Source organism: Mytilus californianus, unplaced genomic scaffold (assembly GCF_021869535.1).
Source record: "Mytilus californianus isolate M0D057914Y unplaced genomic scaffold, xbMytCali1.0.p SCAF_13, whole genome shotgun sequence".
NCBI classification, from domain to species: Eukaryota; Metazoa; Mollusca; class Bivalvia; order Mytilida; family Mytilidae; genus Mytilus; species Mytilus californianus.
In genome coordinates, this window is record NW_026262615.1 from 40120326 (window position 1) to 40146510 (window position 26185).

The window sequence follows — 26185 nt, forward strand, 5'->3', positions numbered from 1 at the left end:
AAGATTATGTTCTGGATTGAACTGAATTAATATAAAAACGCAAACTTTTAATTATTTAATAGCAGGATAGTTTTGATATCATTGTTTGGTGCTGTTCTTACATCTTTGAGAGAATAATCATTTTTGTTACTTTCTTGAGATTGATTGAACCAAATACTGTGCAAATGAGAATGTATGTTAACATCAATCATTCTCAAAGATTACTTTAAATATGTAAACGTTTTTTTGCATACTTGCCATCTGACACATTTCTCCGTAAATATATTTAGTCTTCGTTTATAAAAATCCAATTTCGTTTTTGAATATCTATCTACAGGTGATTTGCGTATAACTTGGACAACTCAAAACAATAAAGGACGTTTAGAAATATATCATGAAGGTGAATGGGGAACAGTATGCGATTATCATTTTGATAATGTTGATGCAGCAGTAGCATGTAGACAGCTCGGATATTGGTGTGTATAACATTTAAAGCACACAAACACTTGAAATTAATTGAATCAGTACCTTTATCATAATTTGTACCGAATCCATGAAGGATCATCCAGGGTTTAAGATTCTTAATTTTTTTCACATTCATAAATCCTTTGATATCAACCAATGATTCACTTATATTTCCTATTTTCAATTCATATATTAGAGTTGAATGTTAGTTGATAGCGGAACAAGTATCTACTAAAGATTATAATATGACGTGCTTCTTTCACTTTGTAAACAAACCCATGCTCGAAATCCAATAAAATTTGTTTGCACATGTGTATATTGACTACTGCAGAAAAATGAATTTTATCAAATTGGCATGCATTTAATATATTTCATTAACTCTTAAAACTCTTTCAAATTCTTAAATGATGCATATATTGTTACTAATACATATACAATGACTACAATGTGTTACAATTCGCAATTGATATATTTGACCAGCTGGCCCCTAAACAAAATGTGTACTAGTTAAGTGATAATGGACGTCATACTAAACTACGGAATATATAGTGCATATATATCTCACTTCATGTATTTATTTATTTATTTATAGTTCAGGAATCAAGATTCCACCAAGTCACGTACATGATGGTGAAGGCACCATTTGGTTAAATCAATTAGCCTGCACTGGTTCAGAAAGTAAATTACTGAATTGTACATACAATGCCGATACATCAGGCTGTCGTCACAATTACGATGTTGGTGTCCATTGTTTTCTTAGCTGTCAAACAGAAGATGAAGGTATGATTTTGTTCAAAACAATCGTTTAAGAATGCAAACGACTATTGTATTGGAAAACTAAAACAGTACCGAATTCGCCGTTTCAGAATCTAATGCATTCTGGGTAATATTTCTTAAAACGTACACCAAAACGTTGTGATTGGTGTAAAACGTTCTAAACAATGGAAATCCATCTAATGACGTAACATTATTTTCATTTTGGTGTACGAATAATGAGATTACCCATAGTGCTTAAGATTCTGAAAAGGCGATTTCCTATCGAATTTCTGTCTCAATTTCTCACAGCAAACATAGTACAGTTAAGAAGATACTTTAGCGCAGTACATTGTTATTAAAATCTTTTTTTCGAAAAGTGAATGAAATGTAAAAGAAGATATTTAATACTTTTTCTTCACTTTTGAATTATATGAAATACCACACACTAAATACTGCTTAAGGTAACGTATAAGTACTGATAGACTGAATAGACAACATCATTATTCAGTTTCAACGAATTGTGTTAAACATGTTGAGGTCACAATGCACACGATGCAATAGGAGAAATATGTGCAAGCCTGTTCACGCTAACCGCCTGAACATTACACAATCATTAAGATTTTTACAATTCTTTATCTGTGTATGCATATTGGTTACTCTTTCTTCAGGAAGCAATGATGTTTGACGTATACACTGTACGTTTAATTTTCCAAAAAATCTTGAAGGACCTTTATTGCAAATTATATGAAAATTTAATAAAAAAAGAACAACCAACACAAAATACTACAATCAAACCCAGGAAAACACATACAAGAACCAAAATGAAAATTTCAAACCAAGTAAGCATAAAAATGCACGAAAAATAACAAAATATTTTTAATAATTAAATTACGTTTTTTGTTTTAGCTTACAGATAACACGATAATTCTGATTCTAAACGTAATTATGAGGCAGTACTATAGGAAAAACAACCTATACTGAAAGCAATATATCAAACTAGTTTAAATAAGTAAATGTTTGTCATATGAATACACAAAGAGTGAAACAACTGTCACTAAAGGTTTTCTGGTTTTAATGACTGAATCTTCATTGTAGGTGATTTACGTTTCAATTCGAGTTTCGCTGTGAATAAAGGACGACTGGAAATAAATTATGCAGGTGAATGGGGAACAGTATGTGATTGGAACTTTGATAATGTGGACGCAGCAGTAGCATGTAGACAGATGGGATATTGGTGCGTAATGCGTTTATAGTAGAATATCAAATTCTAAAAACTAATTTCAATCAGTTTCTGCATCAGTAGTTGTACTTAATTTACAAAGAACTTTCTAGGGATTAAAATTCAAAATTCAAAATATAACATCGAACGATTGGAAGGTTTTATTCGACAACTATATTTGAAAAAAGAAACAGCCACTCGATATCATACGATTAGTTCCAAATATGATAATCGAAGGCAGTCAGTTAGCAATAAGCTTAGGCATATATCAAAGTCGATGAAATGAAAAGAAAAAAGACTATTACTGACTTTTAAATCTTGGTTCCTATGAATTATCTTAAAAGGTAGTAAAATAACACATTCTTTCATGATACAATCCGTATATTATATGAAATGAAATGATATTAAATTACATGCTACATACATAAGTGATGTATCATACACGTTTTTCGAAAATGTATTTATATTGTGGAGTTCAGTATGTAAGTTTAAAAGTACAGGACAGTCATTGTATTCCAATTTACACATTATTAATAGATTTTTTTAGTCAATTGATATAAAATAAATTCCTCTTCATGGAAAATTATGTCGATCTGTCTAAGTACATTTGTTCGTAATACTTCCGATTAATGGGTTTAGTATGGACCACTACAACCGACAGATACGTTTTGTTCAGAACAAATATATTTAGTAGTACTATTAAAAATAGCTATACGTTCATTAAAACTGTATTTGATAATTATTTATTACAAAAAATAAGAATATTGTTTCCCGCTTATATGAACTTAATAAAGTACTCGACACTGTTGATAAACTGGTAATTCTAATTGTAATTTAATCAATAATAATTGAAAAGTAATCTTCAAATGACAACGTAGAACATTTGGCGGTCAAGTTGACACAAAATACATGTTAGTTTTTGTGAGTAGCTATGCGCAACTGCACAACCTTTTTGCAATTGCAAAAACAGTTTGCGCAGAATAAAGAAACAAGTTTTTTTTTTTGGGCGAACAATTAAATGTATAGGTTTAATTTTGATAACTGTTTGAATAAAAACAAGTATTAAAGATACATATATCAATTTATGGAATTGGGGAAAAATAGATTCGTAAATTAAGAAGTGTTGAAAGTTAGAATTGCATTTAAAAATAATTACGAATTGTAGTTATTAACAACATCGCACCTAATTTGCTTCCAGCAGACTTACATGTACATGATTGGTACTTGTAGCGACACAGTAAACTACCCTGGATATCATAGTTTCTCTAAATCACCTTTTTCCTCATCATGTTTATCTTTTCATCATTTCCCAGCAAGTTCCTTGATTGTTTAAGAGACACCGCGTCACCAAGTACTAAGCTGATGTTTTAGTTTACTTGATTTACTGGCAAATTAAATAGTTTCTCCCTATAACTGTCGTTGTATGAATCGTTGTTGAAATATTCTTTATGAGTTCAACTGAACATTGAAAATACTTGACAAAATGAAGATCCCTGAACGGAAAGTAGTGCATTTGAATTTCAAGTATATCACTTATCTATAGTTCAGGAATCAAGATTCCGTCAAGTCACGTACAAGATGGTGAAGGCACCATTTGGTTAAATCGATTAGCTTGCACTGGTTCAGAAAGTAAATTGCTGAATTGTACATACAATGCCGATACATCAGGCTGTCGTCACAATTACGATGTTGGTGTCCATTGTTTTCTTAGCTGTCAAACAGAAGATGAAGGTATGATTTTGTTCGAAACAAACGTTCGAAGCAATCGTTTAAGAATGCAAATGACTATTGTATTGGAAAACTAAAACACAGAACCGAATTCCTATGGAATTACTGTCTCAATTTCTCACAGCAAACATAGTACAGTTAAGAAGATACTTTAGCGCAGTACATGTACTTATAGGTGATTGTGATTAAATGTTTTTTTTTTCGAAAAGTGAATGAAATGTAAAAGAAGATAAATAATACTTTTTCTTCACCTTTGAATTATATGAAATACCACACACTAAATACTGCTCACGGTAACGTATAAGTACTGATAGACCGAATAGACAATATCATTATTCAGTTTCACCGAATTGTGTTAAACATGTTTAGGTCACAATGCACACGATGCAATAGGAGAAATATGTGCAAGCCTGTTCACGATAACCGCCTGAACATTACACAATCATTAAGATTTTTACAATTCTTTATCTGTGTATGCATATTGGTTACTCTTTCTTCAGGAAGCAATGATGTTTGACGTATACACTGTACGTTTAATTTTCCAAAAAGTCTTGAAGGACCTTTATTGCAAATTATATGAAAATTTAATAAAAAAAGAACAACCAACACAAAATACTACAGTCAAACCCAGGAAAACACACACAAGAACCAAAATGAAAATTTCAAAACAAGTAAGCATAAAAATGCACGAAAAATAACAAAATATTTTTAATAATTAAATTACGTTTTTTGTTTTAGCTTACAGATAACACGATAATTCTGATTGTAAACGTAATTATGAGGCAGTACTATAGGAAAAACAACCTATACTGAAAGCAATATATCAAACTAGTTTAAATAAGTAAATGTTTGTCATATGAATACACAAAGAGTGAAACAACTGTCACTAAAGGTTTTCTGGTTTTAATGACTGAATCTTCATTGTAGGTGATTTACGTTTCAATTCGAGTTTCGCTGTGAATAAAGGACGACTGGAAATAAATTATGCAGGTGAATGGGGAACAGTATGTGATTGGAACTTTGATAATGTGGACGCAGCAGTAGCATGTAGACAGATGGGATATTGGTGCGTAATGCGTTTATAGTAGAATATCAAATTCTAAAAACTAATTTCAATCAGTTTCTGCATCAGTAGTTGTACTTAATTTACAAAGAACTTTCTAGGGATTAAAATTCAAAATTCAAAATATAACATCGAACGATTGGAAGGTTTTATTCGACAACTATATTTGAAAAAAGAAACAGCCACTCGATATCATACGATTAGTTCCAAATATGATAATCGAAGGCAGTCAGTTAGCAATAAGCTTAGGCATATATCAAAGTCGATGAAATGAAAAGAAAAAAGACTATTACTGACTTTTAAATCTTGGTTCCTATGAATTATCTTAAAAGGTAGTAAAATAACACATTCTTTCATGATACAATCCGTATATTATATGAAATGAAATGATATTAAATTACATGCTACATACATAAGTGATGTATCATACACGTTTTTCGAAAATGTATTTATATTGTGGAGTTCAGTATGTAAGTTTAAAACTACAGGACAGTCATTGTATTCCAATTTACACATTATTAATAGATTTTTTTAGTCAATTGATATAAAATAAATTCCTCTTCATGGAAAATTATGTCGATCTGTCTAAGTACATTTGTTCGTAATACTTCCGATTAATGGGTTTAGTATGGACCACTACAACCGACAGATACGTTTTGTTCAGAACAAATATATTTAGTAGTACTATTAAAAATAGCTATACGTTCATTAAAACTGTATTTGATAATTATGTATTACAAAAAATAAGAATATTGTTTCCCGCTTATATGAACTTAATAAAGTACTCGACACTGTTGATAAACTGGTAATTCTAATTGTAATTTAATCAATAATAATTGAAAAGTAATCTTCAAATGACAACGTAGAACATTTGGCGGTCAAGTTGACACAAAATACATGTTAGTTTTTGTGAGTAGCTATGCGCAACTGCACAACCTTTTTGCAATTGCAAAAACAGTTTGCGCAGAATAAAGAAACAAGTTTTTTTTGGGGCGAACAATTAAATGTATAGGTTTAATTTTGATAACTGTTTGAATAAAAACAAGTATTAAAGATACATATATCAATTTATGGAATTGGGGAAAAATAGATTCGTAAATTAAGAAGTGTTGAAAGTTAGAATTGCATTTAAAAATAATTACGAATTGTAGTTATTAACAACATCGCACCTAATTTGCTTCCAGCAGACTTACATGTACATGATTGGTACTTGTAGCGACACAGTAAACTACCCTGGATATCATAGTTTCTCTAAATCACCTTTTTCCTCATCATGTTTATCTTTTCATCATTTCCAGCAAGTTCCTTGATTGTTTAAGAGACACCGCGTCACCAAGTACTAAGCTGATGTTTTAGTTTACTTGATTTACTGGCAAATTAAATAGTTTCTCCCTATAACTGTCGTTGTATGAAATTTGTTAAAATATTCTTTATGAGTTCAACTGAACACTGAAAATACTTGACAAAATGAAGATCCCTGAACGGAAAGTAGTGCATTTGAATTTCAAGTATATCACTTATCTATAGTTCAGGAATCAAGATTCCGTCAAGTCACGTACAAGATGGTGAAGGCACCATTTGGTTAAATCGATTAGCTTGCACTGGTTCAGAAAGTAAATTGCTGAATTGTACATACAATGCCGATACATCAGGCTGTCGTCACAATTACGATGTTGGTGTCCATTGTTTTCTTAGCTGTCAAACAGAAGATGAAGGTATGATTTTGTTCAAAACAAACGTTCGAAGCAATCGTCTAAGAATGCAAATGACTATTGTATTGGAAAACTAAAACACAGAACCGAATTTCTATGGAACTACTGTCTCAATGTCTCAAAGCAAACATAATACAGTTAAGAAGATACTTTAGCGCAGTACATGTACTTATAGGTGATTTTGATTAAATGTTTTTTTTTCGAAACGCGAATGAAATGTAAAAGAAGATAAATAATACTTTTTCTTCACCTTTGAATTATATGAAATACCACACACTAAATACTGCTTACGGTAACGTATAAGTATTGATAGACTGAATAGACAATATCATTATTCAGTTTCACCGAATTGTGTTAAACATGTTTAGGTCACAATGCACATGATGCAATAGGAGAAATATTTGCAAGCCTGTTTACGATAACCGCCTGAACATTACACAATCATTAAGATTTTTACAATTCTTTATCTGTGTATGCATACTGGTTACTCTTTCTTCAGGAAGCGATTATGTTTGACGTATACACTGTACGTTTAATTTTCCAAAAATTCTTGAAGGACCTTTATTGCAAATTATATGAAAATTTAATAAACGAAGAACAACCAACACAAAATACTACAATCAAACCCAGGAAAACACACACAAGAACCAAAATGAAAATTTCAAAACAAGTAAGCATAAAAATGCACGAAAAATAACAAAATATTTTTAATAATTAAATTACGTTTTTTGTTTTAGCTTACAGATAACACGATAATTCTAATTGTAAACGTAATTATGAGGCAGTACTATAGGAAAACAACCTATACTCAAAGCAAAATATTAAACTAGTTTAAATAAGTAAATGTTTGTCATATGAATACACAAAGAGTGAAACAACTGTCACTAAAGGTTTTTCTGGTTTTAATGACTGAATCTTCATTGTAGGTGATTTACGTTTCAATTCGAGTTTCGCTGTGAATAAAGGACGACTAGAAATAAATTATGCAGGTGAATGGGGAACAGTATGTGATTGGAACTTTGATAATGTTGATGCAGCAGTAGCATGTAGACAGATGGGATATTGGTGTGTAATGCGTGTATCTTAGAATAACAAATTCCAAAAACTAATTTCAATCAGTTCCCTCATTAGTAGTTGTACCTAATTTACAAAGAACTTTCTAGGGATTAAAATTCGAAGTTCAAAAGATAACATTGAACGATTGGAAGGTTTTATTCGACAGCTATATTTTAAATAAGAAACAACCACTCGATATCATACGATTAGTTCCAAATATGATAATCAAAGGCAGTCAGTTAGCAATAAGCTTGAGCATATATCAAAGCTGATGACTTTTAAATCTAGGTTTCTATGAATACTCTTTAAAGGTAGTAAAATAACACAATCTGTCATGATGCAATCCGTATACTATATAAAATGAAATGATCTTAAATTACATGCTACATACATAAGTGATGTATCATATACGTATTTCGAAAATGTATTTATATTGTGGAGTTCAGTATGTAAGTTTGAAAGTACAGGACAATCATTGTATTCCAATTTACACACTATTAATAGATTTTTTAGTCAATTGAAATAAAATAAATTCCTCTTCATGGAACGTTATGTCAATCTGTCTAAGTACATTTGTTGATAATACTTCCGATTAATGGGTTTAATATGGACCATTACAACCGACAGATACGTTTTGTTCAGAACAAATATATTTAGTAGTACTATCATAAATAGCTATACGTTCATTAAAACGGTATTTGATAACTATTCATTACGAAAAATAAGAATATTGTTTCCCGCTTACATGAACTTAATAAAGTACTCGACACTGTTGATAAACTTGTTATTCTAATTGTAATTCAACTAAATAATAATTGAAAAGTAATCTTCAAATGACAACGTAGAACATTTGGCGGTCAAGTTGACACAAAATAATGTTTGTTTTTGTGAGTAGCTATGCGCAACTGCACAACCTTTTTGCAATTGCAAAAACAGATTGCGCAGAATAAAGAAACAAGTTTGTTTTTGGGCGAACAATTAAATGTATATGTTTAATTTTGATTACTGTGTTAATAAAAACAAGTATTAAAGATACATATATCAATTAATGGAATAGGGGAAAATAGATTCGTAAATCAAGAAGTGTTGAAAGTAAATATTGCATTTAAAAATAATTACGAATTGTAGTAATTAACAATATCGCACCTAATTTGCTTCCAGCAGACTTACATGTACATGATTGGTACTTGTAGCGACACAGTAAACTACCCTGGATATCATAGTTTCTCTAAATCACCTTTTTCCTCATCATGTTTATCTTTTCATCATTTCCCAGCAAGTTTCTTGATTGTTTAAGAGACACCGCGTCACCAAGTACTAAGCTGATGTTCTAGTTTACTTGATTTACTGGCAAATTAAATAGTTTCTCCCTATAACTGTCGTTGTATGAATCGTTGTTGAAATATTCTTTATGAGTTCAACTGAACATTGAAAATACTTGACAAAATGAAGATCCCTAAACGGAAAGTAGTGCATTTGAATTTCAAGTATATCATTTATCTATAGTTCAGGAATCAAAATTCCGTCAAGTCACGTACAAGATGGTGAAGGCACCATTTGGTTAAATCGATTAGCTTGCACTGGTTCAGAAAGTAAATTGCTGAATTGTACATACAATGCCGATACATCAGGCTGTCGTCACAATTACGATGTTGGTGTCCATTGTTTTCTTAGCTGTCAAACAGAAGATGAAGGTATGATTTTGTTCAAAACAAACGTTCGAAGCAATCGTCTAAGAATGCAAATGACTATTGTATTGGAAAACTAAAACACAGAACCGAATTCCTATGGAACTACTGTCTCAATGTCTCAAAGCAAACATAATACAGTTAAGAAGATACTTTAGAGCAGTACATGTACTTATAGGTGATTTTGATTAAATGTTTTTTTTTTTCGAAACGCGAATGAAATGTAAAAGAAGATAAATAATACTTTTTCTTCACCTTTGAATTATATGAAATACCACACACTAAATACTGCTTACGGTAACGTATAAGTATTGATAGACTGAATAGACAATATCATTATTCAGTTTCACCGAATTGTGTTAAACATGTTTAGGTCACAATGCACATGATGCAATAGGAGAAATATTTGCAAGCCTGTTTACGATAACCGCCTGAACATTACACAATCATTAAGATTTTTACAATTCTTTATCTGTGTATGCATACTGGTTACTCTTTCTTCAGGAAGCGATTATGTTTGACGTATACACTGTACGTTTAATTTTCCAAAAATTCTTGAAGGACCTTTATTGCAAATTATATGAAAACTTAATAAACGAAGAACAACCAACACAAAATACTACAATCAAACCCAGGAAAACACACACAAGAACCAAAATGAAAATTTCAAAACAAGTAAGCATAAAAATGCACGAAAAATAACAAAATATTTCTAATAATTAAATTACGTTTTTTGTTTTAGCTTACAGATAACACGATAATTCTAATTGTAAACGTAATTATGAGGCAGTAATATAGGAAAACAACCTATACTCAAAGCAAAATATCAAACTAATTTAAATAAGTAAATGTTTGTCATATGAATACACAAAGAGTGAATCAACTCTCACTAAAGGTTTTTCTGGTTTTAATGACTGAATCTTCATTGTAGGTGATTTACGTTTCAATTCGAGTTTCGCGGTGAATAAAGGACGACTGGAAATAAATTATGCAGGTGAATGGGGAACAGTATGTGATTGGAACTTTGATAATGTGGACGCAGCAGTTGCATGTAGACAGATGGGATATTGGTGCGTAATGCGTTTATAGTAGAATATCAAATTCCAAAAACTAATTTCAATCAGTTTCTTCATCAGTAGTTGTACTTAATTTACAAAGAACTTTCTAGGGATTAAAATTCAAAATTCAAAATATAACATCGAACGATTGGAAGGTTTTATTCGACAGCTATATTTGAAATAAGAAACAGCCACTCGATATCATACGATTAGTTCCAAATATGATAATCAAAGGCAGTCAGTTAGCAATAAGCTTAGGCATATATCAAAGCCGATGAAATTAAAAGAAAAAAGACAATTATTGACTTTTAAATCTTGGTTCCTATGAATTCTCTTTAAAGGTAGTAAAATATCACATTCTTTCATGATACAATCCGTATATTATATAAAATGAAATGATCTTAAATTACATGCTACATACATACGTGATGTATCATATACGAATTTGGGAAATAGATTTATATTGTGGAGTTCAGTATGTAAGTTAAAAAGTACAGGACAATCATTATATTCCAATTTACACACTATTAATAGATTTGTTTAGTCAATTGATTTAAAATAAATTCCTCTGCATGGAAAGTTATGTCGATCTGTCTAAGTACATTTGTTGAAAATACTTCCGATTAATGGGTTTAGTATGGACCATTACAACCGACAAATACGTTTTGTTCAGAACAAATATATTAAGTAGTACTGTTAAAAATAGCTATAGGTTCATTAAAACTGTATTTGATAATTATTTTTTACAAAAAATAAAAATATTGTTTCCCGCTTATATGAACTTAATAATAAAAGTACTCGACACTGTTGATAAACTGGTAATTCTAATTGTAATTTAACTAAATAATAATTGAAAGTTATCTTCAAATGACAACATTTGGCGGTCAAGTTGACACAAAATACATATATGTTTTTGTGAGTAGCTATGCGCAACTACACAAGCTTTTTGCAATTGCAAAAACAGATTGCGCAGAATAAAGAAACAAGTTTTTTTGGGGCGAACAATTAAATGTAAAGGTTTAATTTTGATTACTGTTTGAATAAAAACAAGTATTAAAGATATATATATCAATTAATGGATTTGGGGAAAAACAGATTCGTAAATCAAGAAGTGTTGAAAGTTAGAATTGCATTTAAAAATAATTACGAATTGTAGTTATTAACAACATCGCACCTAATTTGCTTCCAGCAGACTTACATGTACATGATTGGTACTTGTAGCGACACAGTAAACTATCTTGGATATCATAGTTTCTCTAAATCACCTTTTTCCTCATCATGTTTATCTTTTCATCATTTCCAGCAAGTTCCTTGATTGTTTAAGAGACACCGCGTCACCAAGTACTAAGCTGATGTTCTAGTTTACTTGATTTACTGGCAAATTAAATAGTTTCTCCCTATAACTGTCGTTTTATGAATCGTTGTTGAAACATTCTTTATGAGTTCAACTGAACATTGAAAATACTTGACAAAATGAAGATCCCTAAACGGAAAGTAGTGCATTTGAATTTCAAGTATATCATTTATCTATAGTTCAGGAATCAAGATTCCGTCAAGTCACGTACAAGATGGTGAAGGCACCATTTGGTTAAATCAATTAGCTTGCACTGGTTCAGAAAGTAAATTGCTGAATTGTACATACAATGCCGATACATCAGGCTGTCGTCACAATTACGATGTTGGTGTCCATTGTTTTCTTAGCTGTCAAACAGAAGATGAAGGTATGATTTTGTTAAAAAAAAACGTTCGAAGCAAGCGCTAAGAATGCATATGACTAATGTATTGGAAAACGAAAACTCAGAACCGAATTCCTATGGAATTACTGTCTCAATTTCTCACAGCAAACATAGTACAGTTAAGAAGATACTTTAGCGCAGTACATGTACTTATACGTGATAGTGATTACAATGTTTTTTTTTTCGAAAAGTAAATGAAATGTAAAAGAAGATGAACAATACTTTTTCTTCACCTTTGAATTATATGAAATACCACACACTAAATACTGCTTACGATAACGTATAAGTACTGATAGACTGAATAGACAATAACATTATTCAGTTTCACCGAATTGTGTTAAAAAAGTTTAGGTCACAATGCACATGATGCAATAGGAGAAATATTTGCAAGCCTGTCCACGAAAACCGCCTGAACATGACACAATCATTAAGATTTTAACAATTCGTTTTCTGTGTATGCATATTGGGTACTCTTTCTTCAGGAAGTGATGATGTTTGACGTATACACTGTACGTTTAATTTTCAAAAAAATTTGAAGGACCTTGATTGCAAATTATATGAAAATTTAATAAAAGAAGAACAACCAACACAAAATACTACAATCAAACCCAGGAAAACACACACACAAGAACCAAAATGAAAATTTCAAAACAAGTTAGCATAAAATTGCACGAAAAATAACAAAATATTTTTAAAAATAAAATCACATTTTGTGTTTTAGCTTACAGATAACACGATAATTCTGATTGTAAACGTAATTATGAGCAGTACTATAGAAACAACAACCTATACTCAAAGCAATATATCAAACTAGTTTAAACAAGTTAATGTTTGTCATATGAATACACAAAGAATGAAACAACTGTCACTAAAGGTTTTTCTGGTTTTAATGACTGAATCTTCATTGTAGGTGATTTGCGTTTCAATTCGAGTTTCGCTGTGAATAAAGGACGACTGGAAATAAATTATGCAGGTGAATGGGGAACAGTGTGTGATTGGAACTTTGATAATGTGGACGCAGCAGTAGCATGTAGACAGATGGGTTATTGGTGCGTAATGCGTTTATAGTAGAATATCAAATTCCAAAAACTAATTTCAATCAGTTTCTTCATCAGTAGTTGTACTTAATTTACAAAGAACTTTCTAGGGATTAAAATTCAAAATTCAAAATATAACATCGAACGATTTGAAGGTTTTATTCAACAGCTATATTTGAAATAAGAAACAGCCACTCGATATCATACGATTAGTTCCAAATATGATAAATGAAGGCAGTCAGTTAGCAATAAGCTTAGGCATATATCAAAGCCGATGAAAATAAAAGAAGAAAGACAATTATTGACTTTTAAATCTTGGTTCCTATGAATTCCCTTTAAAGGTAGTAAAATAACACATTCTTTCATGATGCAATTCGTATATTATATAAAATGAAATGATCTTAAATTACATGCTACATACATAAGTGATGTATCATATACGTATTTCGAAAATGTATTTATATTGTGAAGTTCAGTATGTAAGTTTAAAAGTACAGGACAATCATTGTATTCCAATTTACACACTATTAATAGATTTTTTTAGTCAATTGATTTAAAATAAATTCCTCTTTATTGAAAGTTATGTTGATCTGTCTAAGTAGATTTGTTGACAATACTTCCGATTAATGGGTTTAATATGGACCATCACAACCGACAGATACGTTTTGTTCAGAACAAACATATTTAGTAGTACTATCATAAATAGCTATACGTTCATTAAAACTGTATTTGATAATTATTTATTACAAAAAATAAGAATATTGTTTCCCGCTTATATGAACTTAATAAAGTACTCGACACTGTTGATAAACTTGTAATTCTAATTGTAATTCAACTAAATAATAATTAAAAAATAATCTTCAAATGACAACGTAGAACATTTAATGGTCAAGTTGACACACAAGACATGTTTGTTTTTTTTGAGTAGCTATGCGCAACTGCACAACCATTTTGCAATTGCAAAAACAGATTGCGCAGAAAAAAGAAACAATTTTTTTGGGGGCGAACAATTAACTGTATAGGTTAAATTTTGAAAATTGTTTAAATAAAAACATGTATTTTACATACTTATATTAATGAATGGAATTAGGGAAAAATAGCTTCGTAAATCAAGAAGTGTTGAAAGTTAGAATTGCATTTAAAAATAATTACGAACTGTAGTAATTAACAATATCGCACCTAATTTGCTTCCAGCAGACTTACATGTACATGATTGGTACTTAAAGCGACACAGTAAACTACCCTGGATTTCATAGTTTCTCTAAATCACCTTTTTCCTCATCATGTTTATCTTTTCATCATTTCCCAGCAAGTTCCTTGATTGTTTAAGAGACACCGCGTCACCAAGTACTAAGCTGATGTTTTAGTTTACTTGATTTACTGGCAAATTAAATAGTTTCTCCCTATAACTGTCGTTGTATGAATCGTTGTTGAAATATTCTTTATGAGTTCAACTGAACATTGAAAATACTTGACAAAATGAAGATCCCTGAACGGAAAGTAGTGCATTTGAATTTCAAGTATATCACTTATCTATAGTTCAGGAATCAAGATTCCGTCAAGTCACGTACAAGATGGTGAAGGCACCATTTGGTTAAATCGATTAGCTTGCACTGGTTCAGAAAGTAAATTGCTGAATTGTACATACAATGCCGATACATCAGGCTGTCGTCACAATTACGATGTTGGTGTCCATTGTTTTCTTAGCTGTCAAACAGAAGATGAAGGTATGATTTTGTCCAAAACAAACGTTCAAAGCCATCGTCTAAGAATGCAAATGACTATTGTATTGGAAAACTAAAACACAGAACCGAATTCCTATGGAATTACTGTCTCAATTTCACAGAGCAAACATAATACAGTTAAGAAGATACTTTAGCGCAGTACATGTACTTATAGGTGATTGTGATTAAATATTTTTTTTTCGAAAAGTGAACGAAATGTAAAAGAAGATAAATAATACTTTTTCTTTACATTTGGATCATATGAAATACCACACACTAAATATAGCTTACGGTAACGTATAAGTACTGATAGACTGAATAGACAATATCATTATTCAGTTGAACGAATTGTGTTAAACATATTTAGTTAACAATGCATATGATGCAATAGGAGAAATATTGGCAAGCTTATTCACGATAACCGCCTGAACATTACACACTTATTAAGATTTTTACAATTTTTTATCTGTGTATGCATATTAGTTACTCTTTTTTCGGGAAGCGATGATGTTTGACGTATACACTGTACGTTAAATTTTCCAAAAAATCTTGGAGGAAATTGATTGCAAATTATATGAAAATTTAATAAAAGAAGAACAACCAACACAAAATACTACAATCAAACCCAGGAAAACACACACAAGAAGCAAAATGAAAATTTCAAAACAAGTAAGCATAAAAATGCACGAAAAATAACAAAATATTTTTAAAAATTAAATTACATTTTTTGTTTTAGCTTACAGATAACACGATAATTTTGATTGTAAACGTAATTATGAGGCAGTACTATGGAACAAAAACAACCTATACTCAAAGCAATATATCAAACTAGTTTAAATAAGTAAATGTTTGTCATATGAAGACACAAAGAGTGATTCAACTCTCACTAAAGGTTTTTCTGGTTTTAATGACTGAATCTTCATTGTAGGTGATTTGCGTTTCAATTCGAGTTTCGCGGTGAATAAAGGACGACTAGAAATAAATTATGCAGGTGAATGGGGAACAGTATGTGATTGGAACTTTGATAATGTGGACGCAGCAGTAGCATGTAGACAGATGGGATATTGGTGCGTAATGCGTTTATAGTAGAATATCAAATTCCAAAAACTAATTTCAATCAGTTTCTTCATCAGTAGTTGTACTTAATTTACAAAGAACTTTCTAGGGATTAAAATTCAAAATTCAAAATATAACATCGAACGATTGGAAGGTTTTATTCGACAGCTATATTTGAAATAAGAAACAGCCACTCGATATCATACGATTAGTTCCAAATATGATAATCGAAGGCAGTCAGTTAGCAATAAGCTTAGGAATATATCAAAGCCGATGAAATTAAAAGAAAAAAGACAATTATTGACTTTTAAATCTTGGTTCCTATGAATTCTCTTTAAAGGTAGTAAAATATCACATTCTTTCATGATACAATCCGTATATTATATAAAATGAAATGATCTTAAATTACATGCTACATACATACGTGATGTATCATATACGAATTTGGGAAATGTATTTATATTGTGGAGTTCAGTATGTAAGTTAAAAAGTACAGGACAATCATTATATTCCAATTTACACACTATTAATAGATTTGTTTAGTCAATTGATTTAAAATAAATTCCTCTTCATGGAAAGTTATGTCGATCTGTCTAAGTACATTTGTTGACAATACTTCCGATTAATGGGTTTAGTATGGACCATTACAACCGACAAATACGTTTTGTTCAGAACAAATATATTAAGTAGTACTGTTAAAAATAGCTATACGTTCATTAAAACTGTATTTGATAATTATTTTTTACAAAAAATAAAAATATTGTTTCCCGCTTATATGAACTTAATAATAAAAGTACTCGACACTGTTGATAAACTGGTAATTCTAATTGTAATTTAACTAAATAATAATTGAAAGTTATCTTCAAATGACAACATTTGGCGGTCAAGTTGACACAAAATACATATATGTTTTTGTGAGTAGCTATGCGCAAATACACAAGCTTTTTGCAATTGCAAAAACAGATTGCGCAGAATAAAGAAACAAGTTTTTTTGGGGCGAACAATTAAATGTATAGGTTTAATTTTGATTACTGTTTGAATAAAAACAAGTATTAAAGATACATATATCAATTAATGGATTTGGGGAAAAACAGATTCGTAAATCAAGAAGTGTTGAAAGTTAGAATTGCATTTAAAAATAATTACGAATTGTAGTTATTAACAACATCGCACCTAATTTGCTTCCAGCAGACTTACATGTACATGATTGGTACTTGTAGCGACACAGTAAACTACCCTGGATTTCATAGTTTCTCTAAATCACCTTTTTCCTCATCATGTTTATCTTTTCATCATTTCCCAGCAAGTTCCTTGATTGTTTAAGAGACACCGCGTCACCAAGTACTAAGCTGATGTTTTAGTTTACTTGATTTACTGGCAAATTAAATAGTTTCTCCCTATAACTGTCGTTGTATGAATCGTTGTTAAAATATTCTTTATGAGTTCAACTGAACATTGAAAATACTTGACAAAATGAAGATCCCTGAACGGAAAGTAGTGCATTTGAATTTCAAGTATATCACTTATCTATAGTTCAGGAATCAAGATTCCGTCAAGTCACGTACAAGATGGTGAAGGCACCATTTGGTTAAATCAATTAGCTTGCACTGGTTCAGAAAGTAAATTGCTGAATTGTACATACAATGCCGATACATCAGGCTGTCGTCACAATTACGATGTTGGTGTCCATTGTTTTCTTAGCTGTCAAACAGAAGATGAAGGTATGATTTTGTTAAAAAAAAACGTTCGAAGCAAGCGCTAAGAATGCAAATGACTAATGTATTGGAAAACGAAAACTCAGAACCGAATTCCTATGGAATTACTGTCTCAATTTCTCACAGCAAACATAGTACAGTTAAGAAGATACTTTAGCGCAGTACATGTACTTATACGTGATAGTGATTAAAATGTTTTTTTTTTCGAAAAGTAAATGAAATGTAAAAGAAGATGAACAATACTTTTTCTTCACCTTTGAATTATATGAAATACCACACACTAAATACTGCTTACGATAACGTATAAGTACTGATAGACTGAATAGACAATAACATTATTCAGTTTCACCGAATTGTGTTAAAAAAGTTTAGGTCACAGTGCACATGATGCAATAGGAGAAATATTTGCAAACCTGTCCACGAAAACCGCCTGAACATTACACAATCATTAAGATTTTAACAATTCGTTTTCTGTGTATGCATATTGGGTACTCTTTCTTCAGGAAGTGATGATGTTTGACGTATACACTGTACGTTTAATTTTCAAAAAAATTTGAAGGACCTTGATTGCAAATTATATGAAAATTTAATAAAAGAAGAACAACCAACACAAAATACTACAATCAAACCCAGGAAAACACACACACAAGAACCAAAATGAAAATTTCAAAACAAGTAAGCATAAAATTGCACGAAAAATAACAAAATATTTTTAAACATAAAATCACATTTTGTGTTTTAGCTTGCAGATAACACGATAATTCTGATTGTAAACGTAATTATGAGCAGTACTATAGAAACAACAACCTATACTCAAAGCAATATATCAAACTAGTTTAAACAAGTAAATGTTTGTCATATGAATACACAAAGAATGAAACAACTGTCACTAAAGGTTTTTCTGGTATTAATGACTGAATCTTCATTGTAGGTGATTTGCGTTTCAATTCGAGTTTCGCTGTGAATAAAGGACGACTGGAAATAAATTATGCAGGTGAATGGGGAACAGTGTGTGATTGGAACTTTGATAATGTTGACGCAGCAGTAGCATGTAGACAGATGGGTTATTGGTGCGTAATGCGTTTATAGTAGAATATCAAATTCCAAAAACTAATTTCAATCAGTTTCTTCATCAGTAGTTGTACTTAATTTACAAAGAACTTTCTAGGGATTAAAATTCAAAATTCAAAATATAACATCGAACGATTGGAAGGTTTTATTCAACAGCTATATTTGAAATAAGAAACAGCCACTCGATATCATACGATTAGTTCCAAATATGATAAACGAAGGCAGTCAGTTAGCAATAAGCTTAGGCATATATCAAAGCCGATGAAAATAAAAGAAGAAAGACAATTATTGACTTTTAAATCTTGGTTCCTATGAATTTCCTTTAAAGGTAGTAAAATAACACATTCTTTCATGATGCAATCCGTATATTATATAAAATGAAAGGATCTTAAATTACATGCTACATACATAAGTGATGTATCATATACGTATTTCGAAAATGTATTTATATTGTGGAGTTCAGTATGTAAGTTTAAAAGTACAGGACAATCATTGTATTCCAATTTACACACTATTAATAGATTTTTTTAGTCAATTGATTTAAAATAAATTCCTCTTTATTGAAAGTTATGTTGATCTGTCTAAGTAGATTTGTTGACAATACTTCCGATTAATGGGTTTAATATGGACCATCACAACCGACAGATACGTTTTGTTCAGAACAAACATATTTAGTAGTACTATCATAAATAGCTATACGTTCATTAAAACTGTATTTGATAATTATTTATTACAAAAAATTAGAATATTGTTTCCCGTTTATATGAACTTAATAAAGTACTCGACACTGTTGATAAACTTGTAATTCTAATTGTAATTCAACTAAATAATAATTGAAAAATAATCTTCAAATGACAACGTAGAACATTTAATGGTCAAGTTGACACACAAGACATGTTTGTTTTTTTGAGTATCTATGCGCAACTGCACAAGCATTTTGCAATTGCAAAAACAGATTGCGCAGAAAAAAGAAACAATTTTTTTTGGGGCGAACAATTAACTGTATAGGTTAAATTTTGAAAATTGTTTAAATAAAAACATGTATTTTACATACATATATTAATGAATGGAATTAGGGAAAAATAGCTTCGTAAATCAAGAAGTGTTGAAAGTTAGAATTGCATTTAAAAATAATTACGAACTGTAGTAATTAACAATATCGCACCTAATTTGCTTCCAGCAGACTTACATGTACTTGATTTGTACTTGTAGCGACACAGTAAACTACCCTGGATTTCATAGTTTCTCTAAATCACCTTTTTCCTCATCATGTTTATCTTTTCATCATTTCCAGCAAGTTTCTTGATTGTTTAAGAGACACCGCGTCACCAAGTACTAAGCTGATGTTTTAGTTTACTTGATTTACTGGCAAATTAAATAGTTTCTCCCTATAACTGTCGTTGTATGAATCGTTGTTGAAATATTCTTTATGAGTTCAACTGAACATTGAAAATACTTGACAAAATGAAGATCCCTGAACGGAAAGTAGTGCATTTGAATTTCAAGTATATCACTTATCTATAGTTCAGGAATCAAGATTCCGTCAAGTCACGTACAAGATGGTGAAGGCACCATTTGGTTAAATCGATTAGCTTGCACTGGTTCAGAAAGTAAATTGCTGAATTGTACATACAATGCCGATACATCAGGCTGTCGTCACAATTACGATGTTGGTGTCCATTGTTTTCTTAGCTGTCAAACAGAAGATGAAGGTATGATTTTGTTCAAAACAAACGTTCGAAGCAATCGTCTAAGAATGCAAATGACTATTGTATTGGAAAACTAAAACACAGAACCGAATTGCAATGGAACTACTGTCTCAATGTCTCAAAGCAAACATAATACAGTTAAGAAGATACTTTAGCGCAGTACATGTACTTATAAGTGATTGTATTAAATGGTTTTTTTTTCGAAAAGTGAATGGAATGTAAAAGAAGATAAATAATACTTTTTCTTTACCTTTGAATTATATGAAATACCACACACTAAATACTGCTTACGGTAACGTATAAGTCTTGATAGACTGAATAGACAATAGCATTATTCAGTTTCACCGAATTGTGTTAAACTTATTTAGGTCACAATGCATATGATGCAATAGGAGAAATATTTGCCAGCCTGTTCACGATAGTCGCCTGAACATTACACAATCATTAAGATTTTTACAATTCCTTATCTGTGTATGAATATTGCCTAGATACGTAAGTGCATACTTGTAACTGTATTTTAGGTCATCATAAGATCATTAATATTTGACATGTTTGATTTTATTCTCCCTTCTCTAATCTTCTTGGTAAGATAGAAAAAACAACATTGCTTACATTATAATGTTATTGTTATTTTTAGTTTATACAAAATGTGTTGCCACTAAAAACTATCTTTTTTGGCAATGCTCTTGCTCATCCCTAAATGAAACTAGCAATTACTTAAAATGTGTCTATTTTGATATTTGTTTTTGAGTTTTTTACAAATTGCATTAAGTTTGAAAACTAAAGAATTTATGCCTTACAATGTTCATCACCTCAGTAGTCTCGTTATAACATGCCCATCTCGAGTGCGAGAGCTTGTTCATTTGATTCATAATCGGGTAAACATACCGGCTTTGAAAATTTTGTTAGATTCTTTTTCGCCAAACAAACGACTTTTGGAGTAAAGCAAAAAGTGGTCGGAACAGAGACAGTATAAAGTGTCCGAGTAGGGAGATATTATTTTCTACCAGACTGTTGCATTGTGAACTTGCAAGTTATAGTTCCTGCAGAGAGTTTCAGTCTAGAACAAACATGGTCCATATTTATGTCACATGAAAATGTGCATTCCTAAATCTGCAGTCAATTAAACATTTAGTGACAACCTAATCCGAAAGAAAACCAGAATATATAGAATGACATTTTCATAACTTTTTGTTACCATTTGTAGACTGCTATTTAAGAAAGAGTTATCTTAGGATGGAGACAAAACATTTATGTTAACCAAACGGATATTGTCACTATTTCTTCATATTTCCTTGTCTTCTCCAATATCCGCTATTTTGATAACTCAATGATCTAAATGAAAATATCTAATGTTTATTTAAGAAACACGTGTTCGCTATGTGTCTGTTTAGTGAACTGGCAAAATAACTAAGAAATAAATACAAGAATAAGTATTTTGACCATTTATTGTTGTAAAATTCAAGTTCTCGCAAAGCGTTTTGTGTTCGTACAGGCCGAAAAAGGAGCCAATAGTATTATGACTTAAATACTACACGGAAGTCTTGAAGAATGAAATTGTGTATATAACTCATTCAAGCCCGTGCGCTCTACAGTGAGTCAAAATGCAAATAATAATGGCAATACCACAGCTCAGGTTGAAGCCTTGTCTGTAAAAATGAAGGTTAACACTTTTTATTGGTTACATAAACGACTCAAAACAACGTAAACTATTATTTGATCTCTGCCTTCATGAGGTGTCCGTCTAAATGCATTTCAATAATACTAACCATTATCTTGATGATGTTTTTCGTTCAATAATCGAGAGATTTCCGTATTTACTGCCGAAATTTAGCCAAAAGAAACTTACTCTAAATGAATCAAAAAGTAACAGCAAAAAGTGTCCTTTCCTAGGTTACAATAGTTCAGTTGTTTATGTTGTACATGAGAAACTCTAAACAACAAATGTACGAGTAAAGGAACTGTTGTTTTTCCACTACCGTTAATTGTTTTTTATGGATGGTGATGTTCCTTTGGAACCGTCTTACGGTGTTTATATATCCCAACTCGTTGGCTATTCCTGTGCCTGTAGTGACGTTTTGGATGTCAATAATCGTAAAATATGTTTTCAGGCATATCATTAAGTCAAGGATTTCGTTATAATAAAGTACCCAAAACCTTAACTCAATACTTCCATAGACCCTTAGATTTGGTTTACAAGTCTTGCTGTAATGTAGAAAACTTATTTTAAACGGAATAGCGCATTCTTATTTTAACGGTTATGTCGCTTACCAAGCCTGGAAGTTTAGATACTGTATCCAGGAAAAAATATCAGTCCTTAATATAAACTTATTCTAAAAGGTTACCAATATGAACACAGTGACTTTGAGCATTGTTTTTGTATATAAATATGGATTAAATTTAATTAGTTTTGAACAAGCCGTAAGCCACTGCGAGTACTCACAGATCTATATTTTTTGTCTTTTTTTGTTTTTTGTTTGTTTTGAATGATGTTTAATGATGTATTAATTCCCTGCCACGTCCGGTTTGTGAGTTTGAAATATGTTTTTATTTTTTATTCTTTTTATTGGTCTGATGAGTTTTACCTCGCAACATTTTTTATGTATCTGTACAACAATGCATTTTAAAAAAAAAAAATTGTATTAATTAAAACTTTAATTTTTTTGATTGATTTTTTTTCATAATTTACATGTTGGGGTATTTTATATCCAGCTGTACGATATGGGTTTCTTTTCTCATTTTTTAAAACCATACGGATGCCTATTATTCTCCTCATTTGAACTGTGGTGGATAGTTGTCTGACTTGCATTCATACCACATCCCCTTATTTTTATATTAATAGATGGTTACATTACAGACGTCATATGTTTATTTTTTACGTGTACTTGTATAAGAAGATGTGACATGAGTGCCAATGAGATAACATGATGTTCCTTTATTGACCTAAATACAAATCATTTGATATCGTCATATGCGTTCATTTTGTATGGAAAAAAAAGTATGGCAAAACAATACCGAACTCAAAGGCAAATATGAAAAAGGGAATTCAATAAAAACCGACAAAATCAAACGCTAACAATCAACAGAACAAGATAAAAACAGCTGCTATATTCCTGACCTGGTTCAAGAATTTTCCGAAGAAGATGGTGGGTAAAGCCTGGTTTGATAGTTGTTTATTCTTTTGGTTTCTATGTTGTTATGTGTACTGTTGACCTTTGCGTGATATTTTGTTAAAATTGTCGGTTCAATGTGTATTTGGATAGAAAAAGCCGTTACACGATACTTGGTTAATCTCATTAGTCAATGTTGCCGAAGTTGTGTGCCTAAATTTGTTTTCATTATAGAAATCAGTAAAGATAAGAATGTAATGCTGTATTTATCATTTCAAGCGTTCAGATACATTGTAAAAATATAGTTTTAATTATTAACGTAATAAGCAAGTAGTTTTATAGGAAAGCAAACAATACTACCAATTTTACCAAACATTTAAAAAAAGTAAATATGCGGCATCTGAATAAAAAAAGTTTAAAACACCTCTCGCGTAGAGAACATCTGATTTTTATGACTTAATCTTCTTTGCAGGTGGTTTGCGTATTGCTTCGGATATTGCTGCGAATTAAGGACGACTGGAAATTAATTACAAGGGGGAATGGGGAACAGTATGTTATTGGCACTTTGATAACGTTGATGCAGCAGTAGCCTGTCGACAGATGGGATATTGGTATGTATTACGTTTATAGCAAAATAACAAATACTGTGGGTTCATTTATTTTCAATGGTTTTAATAATGGTGGAAATTTTATTTCTTGTTTATTTGCAAGACTCTGCATACACGTCTATAGAAAATTTGTCATTCGTTTATCATTTTAATTCGCAATTAATTTGTATCCACGAAATCCACGAAAACTGATTTCAAAACACAAATAGTCAATCCAGAAAACTCAAATTGATGCAATCAGTTCTTTCGTAAAAATCTGTACCAATGAAGAACTTGTCAAAATTTGATCTTGAAATATGATATTCAACAATTCTTATTCAACAACTGAATTAAAAATGTGGATTACGCCTTCGATACTATACGATAAATTTCGAAATTTAATATCAAAAGCAGAACATTAGAAGTAATACAATAAAATATATCATACTTTCTTGATACAACTTGCATATTTTCTAAATTAAGCGATGCATGCATTACTGGTGCATCAAATGCTCATTTCACTAGTCAGGTATCAGATAAAGGTATGGCAATTCAAAGGTACCAGGAATTCTATAGGCAGAATTTCTATAGCCAAATAGAATTAGAATGACCTTTCGTCTAAGACAGAACTAATCATGCTGACCTGTCTGAGTACATTTTGTTAAAAAAGTTCCGTTTAAAATCTTTAATATAGTTCTTTAGAACAGATATCTTTATAGATAATATTAAAACTCGCATCAAAGATTAATACTTGCAGAATTGGGCAACAACTGTTCAAGAATGTAGTAAACTTTCTTTTTATTGTCTTTTTATTGTAGATGTGAATTGATTTTTTGTATTAAAAAATATCTTTCTTATAGCAATAATGTTTGTCTGTTAAGAAAGATACGTAGTGGAACATTAAAGTTAAAGTTAAATACTGAAGTTGGTCGTCATAATGATATTCCGAAAGAAAATCGTTTATGTAAATAATGTAAAATGTGTGTTATTGAAGATGAATACCATTTTGTTCTTGTGTGTCCAGCTTATAGATCTGTACGAACAGAATTTTTACCAAAGTATTATTGTTCTTGGCCTAATAATCACAAACTAGTGTATATACTACAAGCGCCTAGCAAGTCGTCTATTACTATCAAATTATGTAATTATGTAAAGCTGCATGGATATACATAACTGCAAATCCTTTTTGCAATAACAAAACAGGTTGCATCTTAATACAATTCAAAGTCACATATTGGATAAACATTTTTATATATAGGTTAATTTCTGATAACCGTTTGAATTGATACTAATTTTAAAGTTACTGTAGCCAAAGGAATTATAAAACAATTACGTTCGTAAATTAGGTACTGTTTGATGTTAGTTGCACTGAAATGTAATAACAAACTTTATCACACAATTGTTTCGACAACATTGGGTTTTATATATATAATACCCGCAGAATTTCCTTAGATCATATTTCTACCCGGTGCAAACAACGGGTTATTAATGACGTAATAAGCGTCCCTTACAACAATGACGGACTTGTTTTGTCAACGGCGAGTAAAATGACAGCTGGATTTGTTAAATAAATACACAAACATAATACGAAATAAGAATATGACATTTATATTATTATGTCCAAGGACTTTAGCTTTTAACTGTTGCTAAGGTTTGTAATAATGAAATTGTTCAGTTGAGGAAACAACATGCATGATAAAAAAGGTTTACATCTTT

The 26185-nt window shown here is 30.8% G+C and overlaps 1 protein-coding gene across 21 annotated transcripts in view; it reads left to right on the forward strand.

Annotated features, from left to right (window-relative positions):
- The window catches only part of LOC127723657 (deleted in malignant brain tumors 1 protein-like), a 63271-nt gene that overhangs the window by 35579 nt on the left and 1507 nt on the right, over positions 1-26185 (forward strand). For 2 of the 21 annotated variants that reach the window (XM_052230380.1, XM_052230379.1), the window contains exons 3-19: positions 317-455; positions 1037-1224; positions 2296-2434; positions 3963-4150; positions 5075-5213; positions 6738-6925; positions 7849-7987; positions 9485-9672; positions 10598-10736; positions 12258-12445; positions 13371-13509; positions 15037-15224; positions 16150-16288; positions 17811-17998; positions 18924-19062; positions 20588-20775; positions 24355-24493. In XM_052230380.1, the coding sequence (XP_052086340.1) occupies positions 317-455; positions 1037-1224; positions 2296-2434; positions 3963-4150; positions 5075-5213; positions 6738-6925; positions 7849-7987; positions 9485-9672; positions 10598-10736; positions 12258-12445; positions 13371-13509; positions 15037-15224; positions 16150-16288; positions 17811-17998; positions 18924-19062; positions 20588-20775; positions 24355-24392 (2654 nt within the window). In that variant the 3' untranslated portion in view covers positions 24393-24493. Of the gene's footprint in view, positions 1-316; positions 456-1036; positions 1225-2295; positions 2435-3962; positions 4151-5074; positions 5214-6737; positions 6926-7848; positions 7988-9484; positions 9673-10597; positions 10737-12257; positions 12446-13370; positions 13510-15036; positions 15225-16149; positions 16289-17810; positions 17999-18923; positions 19063-20587; positions 20776-24354; positions 24494-26185 lie in introns of those variants that run through there. The other 19 variants (XM_052230396.1, XM_052230389.1, XM_052230388.1 and 16 more) reach the window with 19 other exon arrangements.